At 31.4% G+C, this 9,688-nt stretch overlaps 1 protein-coding gene across 1 annotated transcript; it reads left to right on the top strand.

Moving 5' to 3' along the window:
* The first annotated feature begins 3,413 nt into the window (after window positions 1-3,413).
* Window positions 3,414-8,066, top strand: LOC126906039 (fork head domain-containing protein crocodile-like). The gene is made up of 2 exons (XM_050686261.1): window positions 3,414-5,002; window positions 6,876-8,066. Exon 1 carries the CDS (start codon window positions 3,931-3,933, stop codon window positions 4,999-5,001), a length of 1,071 nt encoding a protein of 356 aa, XP_050542218.1. The 5' UTR covers window positions 3,414-3,930; the 3' UTR covers window position 5,002; window positions 6,876-8,066.
* The last annotated feature ends 1,622 nt before the right edge of the window (window positions 8,067-9,688 follow it).

Genomic DNA, 9,688 nt, shown 5'->3' with positions numbered 1-9,688 from the left:
CCTCATCGTATAGCAGATATTACCTTCACTCAGTTGAACATTTGTCAACACACTAATATTTAAAAATGAAATAATTAATGATAGTTGAAATTTTGCTTATAAATTTCACAATTTAGCCCAATCCATTCGCGCATAATTTATTGTATCCGTTTTTTATATTGTCGACCAATATGAAAAATTTTATTGCAATAATGTTTTTTTGTACAGCATAATTATGAAAATTTAGTCTTTCATTTCACTTTTAATCATATCGTAATATAACTAACTGTAAATATTTCCATTAAAAACAAATAGTTATAACCACTTTTCTCTATAGGTCGAAAAATTAAAAAAATGGAGTGAACATTATAATTTTATTGATATAAAGTCGCAAAAAGTTTACTATATGAAATAGCAATTAAATAAAAAATACAGAATTTTATTCATCAAAATAATTAGAGACTAATAAGAAGATTTGATTACAAAGGAAGTAAAAGTATTATTCATGTCACCAGGAAAATAACTTAAGTCGTTCAAAATCCCAAATTTTTTCTTGTTTACTCTACATTTAAAATAACGGCAATTCTCAAACTAAGTTTCTAACTAAGATGAAGGGTACTATTTAAAAAAAAAAAAAATGTAGAGTAGAGGGAGGCTCGTTGTTACAATTTTATATTTATATTTTTAGTAATTTTTCTCCAACAGCTACACCATTTTTTATGATTTAATATTAATCTATTTTAAGCTATCATGAAATTATAAATTAATAGTTTAAATACCAAAAAATATGTTTAACTTAAAATGCCCTTCAAAAAAAAAAATTTAGGTAAAACATTTTTACATTTATTTATTGACAATGTCCAATAATTTTCCAATATAAATGAATTAATTTATACTAATTTTATAAAATTAACTAAACAAAATTTGTTCCCTAGTATCAACATTTCGCTGTACTTCATATAATACTACATAAGAGTATTTTTGACGAAATTTCGTTTTATTGTCCAAACCATTTCAAACAAAATAACGTTATGAATTCTTTAAAAACGCTCTCATATAGTATTGCACTAAATGTAACGATTTAAATATCTAAAGATATATGTATAGTGACAACAGTTACTTACAGATTGTTAATTTTTATTTTGGCATTCTATTTTGCTTCACACATGCATTTTATATAACATCAATTTTTTAAACCAAACATCCATCATTTTTATTAGAATTCACATTTTTTTTTCTTCATACAACCAATTGTGGGCGATTACAGCCTCCTCTGAGAGGAAGTTTCTCGAGGATTCACATTTAATCTTGATAAACTCACACGTGTTATTAAAGTTACCCGCACACATATCATGTAACAATTACTAATACGCGGTGTATTACGTGAGTGAACGTTTCGGTATGACAGCAATAACGGTGTCATCGAGATCATAAAGTGCCAATAAACACATGTGAAGTACGAAGGGTTTTAATTTGCTTAGTGTGGTTTTTTTTTTTTTTCAAAAGAGCGAGCCGACAGAAAAACGTCACGTTCAAAATAATCTAAGCGATTAGCACTAAACGCCGACAAAAGAGTAGCAGGAAGAAGTTGATCCGTCCTAACAGCTTCCGTTATCAGTCGAACGCTTTCTTCCACGCCCTAATTAATTATTATTATTGCTTCACGCAATTCACTCTTCAAGTTATCCGCACATATTAATGTTTTGGTGTAAAATAAATAATGGCACGCGTCCGCATCCGTTGCGGTAACCGTTTGTGCCAACCGATGGCCGAAGCCAAAAATAATTTGTTTTGATATTTTCACTAAATTTTTCATGATTTATATTTCAAAATAAGTGAAATGCTACCATGTGTCTATATTTCATATTTTGTGTCACCAGTTCAATTAATCATCTGTTATACGTATAACGAAAATTTGAATTTTTTTATTAATTATGTACGATGAATTTTTACCAAGCCAATTTTCGAATAAGATATCAATATTTAATGATTTCTAAATGGTAAGAACTTTAACTTTCCAACAAAATTGTACTAATCGCTGTATGAATATATTTTTTTAGGGTGTAGACAAATTAGATTGCACTACGTCAATAAGTTGACATTACCTCATTATTTTCAAAAGATAAATTTTATCGACCAACATATTTAATCTAAAAATGATTTAATCATCATAACAATTGTCACAAAAGATATGTGACGAACCATTCGAAAACAACTTAAATATTTATTATTCAGTTATGCGCAAGACGACAATGTGATAAATGAATTTATGGAACCATAACGAGTACAAAACGGTAATCGGAAAAACTTTATGGTCTTCTATAAAAAAAATTCAGGCTTCATCTATTAAATTAAGCTTTTTTTAATAGAAATTCTAAAAACAAAGTAAAATACAAACTTAAAAGTCATTTATAGACATGCTTATATTTCTTTATACTTCTTTAAGTCAAAAAGAATTCTTTCAATTTGATAACACAAAATTGTACAATTAAAAAGCGCCAAGAAAGTTAGTCAGGAAGTTTTATGAAAGAGTGTCAATTATTCAAAAATGAACCTTAATTTATTCAACTGGAATGTTTTTTACTTATGAAGATCTGTTTATAACCCAACTAAACTTATAAGTCTATGTACAATACTTTTATATTCTTTCTATAATTTTCTCACCATTGATGACAGGAAACAACTTTTTAAAGGTAATTGAATTTAACTTCGGGTGCTTGAAATAGGTATTTTAACATAGTTGAAAATATAAAAATAACACATATAGTTTTTAAAATTTGATGGAAAAACTTGGATGTGAATTTTATATGGTCACATGTATAACAATATAGATGATTTATAACAAGGAAATAGATTTGAAGAATTTATTAAAGTGGCAAAAATTAAGGTATTTTTCAATAGATTACAGATTAAAAATTTGTTCAAGAAACATCTCACAAAGTGTAATTTTTGTGTTATATTAAAACATATAAAATCTGTTAACTTAACAAAAAAATAAAAGCTAAATCAAGTTAAAAACACTGGACATATTCATTAATTACAAATAGCCATATCGTATGATTTGTGTGCACTTAATCGTAAAATAGTATATTCTGAATAAATTATACATACCGAGAAATCAAGATACAGATGGTGGTGGCCACTGAACGTATGAGCGCCAAAAAAATAGAGCACGCGTATAATTTATACATAGGAAGTCGCTTATAATTATTTTTGGAGGGGAGGACTTTCGGCAAAAGTGGAGAGTCGAACGTTTACAGTTGCCGTGGCGGTCGATTTCTCCACGTCCCCTCCCGAACGCCGAACAACACCGGCGGAGCTTACACGTCCGCCAAATGGGTTTTAGTTTTTGACGACGAACGAGTATTAAAATAAAATGACAATAAATTCCCCGGGCGCTGTTCGTGTCATACGGGGTGAAGAGAACACTTACTGTGGGGGGGGATTGCAGCAAGATAGAGCCCATATAGTTTGTGCCGGCAGCGCACCCCCCTTGTAGACAGCAGGGGAACAAGCGATAGCGCACTCGATTGGTCAGTAGGCGTGGAATCTGTCGGCCAACGGCTGCGCCGATCTAGGGTGGCAGCGCGCATGTTGCTGGCAACCGCTGCGTTGGATGTCGTACCATCGGGCGTGGTGTCGTCGACGGACTAGTGGTGAAGTGGCGGTGGTGGCGATGTTAACGTGTGTGCACTGTGCCCGTCGATTATCCGATATTTTTTCGAGTTGTTTTTATTAGACCGTTCTCGGGTTTGTTGTTGCTGCTTACCGCCGCGGCGACTGTGTTGTTATTATTGCAAACATCCCGCCGCCGGTGTGTCTCGGTTCCAGTTTTCTCGGCATCCGAACTAATTACCGACCGGACCAAAAAACAATAACATTAAAAAATAAAATAAACGTTCGCGAAATATATTATTTTTTCATATTTCCTGTCGATAGAAAAACAGTGCGATGCATACGCTTTTTGGCGATCAAAACGCTTACTATCGGACAGGTATGTACCCAGCCGCGTCCAACCCGACGGGCGTACCTTATCCCGGGACTTACGAGCAGTACGCCAGGTATGGATACAATGCGGCCGCCGGATACCATCAGACGTCGCATCACGTGACGGCTGCTGCGGCGGCTGCAGCGGCCGCCAAGGATATGGTCAAACCACCGTATTCGTACATCGCTCTCATTGCCATGGCCATACAAAACGCGCCCGACAAACGTTGTACCCTCAACGGTATTTATCAGTTCATCATGGAGCGTTTCCCGTACTATAGGGAGAACAAACAGGGCTGGCAAAATTCAATTAGACACAATCTCAGCCTCAACGAATGTTTCGTCAAACAACCTAGAGACGACAAGAAGCCAGGAAAAGGCAGCTACTGGACTCTTGACCCAGACTCCTACAACATGTTCGACAATGGGTCGTACCTCCGGCGAAGAAGAAGGTTCAAGAAAAAAGACGCGCTCAAAGAGAAAGAAGAGGCCGTTAAACGACAGCAAGAACTGATGCTCAAAAAAGTCACCGAGGAACAATGCAAGTTACTTTTGCACAATAAGGATTTGGTGGAGTGTAAACCGAAAAAGGAACCCGGAGTAGCACAGTCGAGTGATGCGCCGGCACCTCCACTACCGCCAGCGTACCATCAACATCACCATCATCTGCAATACAACGACCAAGACGATTCACCCACGGGAAATCATCATCATCACCATCACCATAGGTACATGGCGGCTACAGCAGCCGATCATCACCACGATGGATTCGCAACACATCAGTATGTGGCAGCTGCTGCGGCAGCGGCCACCGGTCATCACCGACCACCCGGTTGGTATAGTGCCGATCCATCAGACTTTTTCGACGCAGTCGTGCCTAACCCAGTAGCTGCTGCAACAGCCGCAACTTGTGGGTTTAGGAACTCTCCTCATGCGGCTGCTACTGCCTCTACTCATACTCAACTTCACAACTATTACCAGCAACAACCACACGAAGCCAATCCTGTCGCAGTAAAGTTTTCGTCTCAACTTTAACGTAAGTTATCTCAAGTTGAACTGAAAAATAATCTTAACTCGGTGTTTTATCATATGAAAAATGTCTATAGAACCTTATACAGTTTCTTTAAAACGTAAAAATTAGTAGTAGTCTCCTGTTTAGTAGCGCAATTAGAAATTTTGTATGGAGGTGTTCAGATACTTTTTAAAACTCAGAGTAATGAGAGAAGTTTACCCCTTCAATTCTATTGTGACGTAGGGGAGGTCTGGACCTTTGGCTGCGTCATTGCTTCTGTTAAACTTACTCAAGTCCAGACTTTTAATAGAATTACATTGTATTATATGAATATCAAAAATTTATTAAAGTGAATGACTAAAAAATAAAAAATGTAATTAACTGGTGCAAAATCTTTAATAGTATATTGTGTAATATTCTGTACAAATGTTTGTTGTTTTAATTTTAAAACTTATTTCCGTTTCGATGGTAATCGCTAATTATTCTAATTATGTAATTAAATGTACATTAAAAATAGTTTAACAATAATAATGCTATTAAATTGTTACTAATTGCAAGTCGTTTAAATGATATCGAATATAAATAAACATAGTTTACTACAATTGACAATTTGATAAAGAGAATTTTTTACTGTACTATTATAAAATCAACTGAATGATTTTTTATTGTATGATTGGCACATTAAAATCAAGTTTAAAAAATGTTCACCGTTATAATTTTTAATGGATAAAATACACTCTTCAAAAAAATGTCCGAATTTTCACATACACTTACTTGAAGTTTTTAACGCAAACATTGTAAAGGAACTTTGTGATAAAAATGTAATATTTGTGTACGAATTTTTGATGCCTAATGTCAAAATTACACTATTTGTGTGTAAAAATAACGTGTATATTAAAAATGTAATACTAAAGTATGACAACTTTTGGATCATTACAGTTCACTGGATAGAAAATTTGACGATCATAAAAATGAATTAAAATATTTTATTTCGTCTTTTTAATAATATAATTAAATATTTTTATTTTCACGTTAGATATATTTAAGTTGGGTTATTTTTTAGATTTATAATTTTTGACGGTAAAACAATTGTGATATTCATGCCTTACATAGTCAACTTGAATTGAAACGGTTAAAAACGTACACCAGTAGATGACTTTTCGTATCTAACACCACAACTTATCACATCCTTATTACTTTTCAATAGTGTTCCAATTTCTTTTTTTAAATTCGGTGCGAGTTTCTAAATTTTACATTTCGCTAATAACTTTCAATTATTATTTTTCTCGTGTCAATACTGAAATTTAATTAACAAAAGTCCTTACAGTAATATTACTCCGATGTCGTGTTCCAACAAATGACCAAGACATTTACGCAATAAAACACAAATTTAAACTATGCGATACAAAAATAACAAAGTCGTTGTATATCGTCGTTTTTAAAAATATCAACTCTCCTCCGTTTTAAATCAAATAATTAAAAAGAAAATAAAAAAAAGAAAGTAATTTTGCAAATCGCTTCAAGTTTTGACATTCAACACTTGTGAAAATAATAATAAAAACAGGGACCCTCTTTCGTAATGAGCTAATCAAATGAACCCTCGTCGACTTTTTATGACTTGCTGACAATATCGCCATGTTCTTAGCTATCAAAATGTCGTCGGCATGTCACGAGATAAAAATCACTAGTCATAATGAACGATGGACAATCATCGCGCATATTATTTATGTGTACGTGTTGTCTGAGCGATGGGAGTTCAAATCGCGGCATATTACACTGTGGGACCCACCAGGGGCTTCTGATGCCGTTTAGTAGTACATAATATATATTTTAAGTAGGCGGCAAACAACTAGTTCAAGTGCGTGTGTGACATGTGTTTTGTTTTTTGTTCGAACAGGACGACCGCGGCGGGCTTCCATCGACAACGAACAGGAGGAGCTGTCAGATGAACAAATTGTACTCGTCGGCTTGAGAAGTCGAAAACAAGCGGTGGTCATGGTGGTGGGACACGAGGCCGGAGACGGGTGAAGTGAAATAAGAAAAAAAATTCACCACCAAGACATAAACCATATGGATCGTGTACGCTGCTGTCTTGTCACTAACGGTGTTTGCTGAGGCTTATCAGGTGACATTAGTGTCCGTTTGTCTCACTTATAAATATGTTGTAATATATTTGATATTTTTTTGTCAAGTCCATACATGGCGTCCATAAAAAACAGGATCAGGTACAGAGCTGCAATAGCAGCTCTATACCTGTCTGTAAGCTTTTTCTCGAACCGAACATATTTGCATTACGCCGAAGTAATGATTTCATTTGATCACAGTAATAAAAAAGAAAAAATCTGAAAACTTAAGAGTTCGTTATTTTTTATTCGATAATATACATATGACTTTGTTATTTCTATTCATTCAATCTCATACTTATCAAATTAATCAATCAACTGTTTTTATCTATATAAGTGTACGGTAATATGATTGATTTAATAACTATTATACAATTAATTTATACTACTACACAATACCTTTCATGTTATACATGTACTGTAATGAGTACGAGTAATTTATGAATTGGGTCGTTTGTTTAAAATGTAAATGAGTTTAAGCTATTAACCGTTTAATCGTTCAGATTAAAAAATTTATGTCCTAAGGTTTTATAGAATGTATAAATTACAATAGTAATACTTGTTGTGATGTATACATTTCATTCAATGTTTCATAACAATAGTGAAAATAACTTTTTTCAAATATATATACTTGTACACAAATATATAATAGAAAAATCAACTGATGAAAATACTATATAATTCTACTATCGTTTGGTACTATTGAAACATTATTAGAACTAAATGTATATATAATTAATATGTAATTACATATAAGTGACTGACTGACTAGTTGGGCTTTAGATTGTTTTTTATAATATTTAAGTGATCAATTCAATATTGTATGATCCCTATAACACTTGCTTCTCTTTCTTGTCTATCTTACATTTGTCTCTGTAAATCTAATGTATATTATTTTTATTCTATCTATGTACACATTTTATCTACTTATTTACAATGGATTTATGAAGAAATAATATAACGTATTATTTCCGTGTATAATATTATTATTAATATATTATTATGTAATAAGATGTTCAATAATATAAAAATATAGATATGTAAACAAACATAATTTTTTTTTTTATTTTACAAAACTTAGACTTAATTCGTGTGCATAATGCAAAATACAATAATGGTCTTTAAATAAAATAGTAACTTTAAAGGTGTAAAATTAATTCAGCAAATCATTGATGAATAAAATAAATCTGATCATTAATATAAAAAGTAAGGGAAATTGTAATCTTCAACAAGATTTTACACATGTAAACTCCAACAATTTTGAAAAAGTAAATCCTACAAACTACCACAAAAATTATCCTTCCCAAATGTTTACAAATTAACTCCGAGAAATATGAAATTTCCTAAAAATCCTAAAATCGATTGACACATAAGCGATCGGCTGATTTTATTCAGTGAATTTAAGGGTTTTGGTAAAATAATAACATTTTGTGTAGGGTAAAAAAAAAATTATAGTGTTCACGTATTTAAATTACACGATGTGTAAATTATAATAATATTATTAAATATAGTATTGAGTGGATAATAAAGTAAAAATAAACAAATTGTACAATTATACTTATAAAATGTATTTATTATATACGTTTTTTTATTATTAATCAACATTTATGTAGGTTTTTTATGTATTAAATATGATTTTATTCTACGTCTATATACTATTGATCGATTTCTATTCTTTGATTTTTGTTTACATTTGAAATGTATTGGATGTTTTTTTAAAATCAATAGGTAATAATTTAAAATTATTACACGGTTTAAACTAATAAAACATTCTCATTTACTTGTAAGATTGGTCAAAGTTTTTGAAATGTGTTTAATTAGTTTTGTCGAAGTTTATAGAATGTCTCTTTTCAGATTTATCGGAACTTGTTAAAAATTGTTTTGATCATTCGATTAGTTTAGAATATTTTGTTCACTATTAGAACGTAAAAATTTCTACCGATATTATTTTATAAATATGTAAAAATTCTCATTGAAAATATTGAAAAATAGAATATATTACATTATTCTTAAAAGTATAAAATTTAGAACAATTTATTCAATTTTGTGATATGATTTAAGAAAAATTTGAAATGTTACAGAATCATAATATATTAATGATATTAAAAACAATTATAAGAGCTTGCTATTTGTTTGTATATATTTTTTACTTGAATTTAGCGGTTAATATAGTTATTATTATATCCAATGAAAAAATCATTTAGCCAAATAAAAACTAAGAAAATTTTAACAATAATCTATAAATAACAGTACAGCATGTGATATTATTTTTTGTGCTAGTAATCTTTCTTTTGAGATGGCGTTCCGACACAACAAACGAAAAGATATCATAACAAGACAGGTGAACTGATACCTTGCAACTTTATGGATGACTAAACATTATAAATGTTTTCGTAAGTTTATTGTTGTATTCACATAATATTTTTCGGTAAATTGCAACAATATAATAGTAACTGTGATAATTTTTATTTTGTACATAACTAGGAACTATTGTGTCCAAAGAGTTGTAGATAGTATAAAGGGACTTGCCCCGACTTAACAATTATTGAAAGACAAAACTATATCTTTGTGATGTATATTTTTTATT

This window comes from Daktulosphaira vitifoliae, unplaced genomic scaffold (assembly GCF_025091365.1).
Source record: "Daktulosphaira vitifoliae isolate Bord-2020 unplaced genomic scaffold, ASM2509136v1 Scaffold_4, whole genome shotgun sequence".
Taxonomy (NCBI): domain Eukaryota; kingdom Metazoa; phylum Arthropoda; class Insecta; order Hemiptera; family Phylloxeridae; genus Daktulosphaira; species Daktulosphaira vitifoliae.
This window is presented reverse-complemented; position numbering and strand designations above follow the sequence as displayed.

Coding starts and splice junctions, on each gene's coding strand:
- LOC126906039 (XM_050686261.1), top strand. CDS start 3,931: ATGCATACGCTTTTTGGCGATCAAAACGCTTACTATCGGACAGGTATG.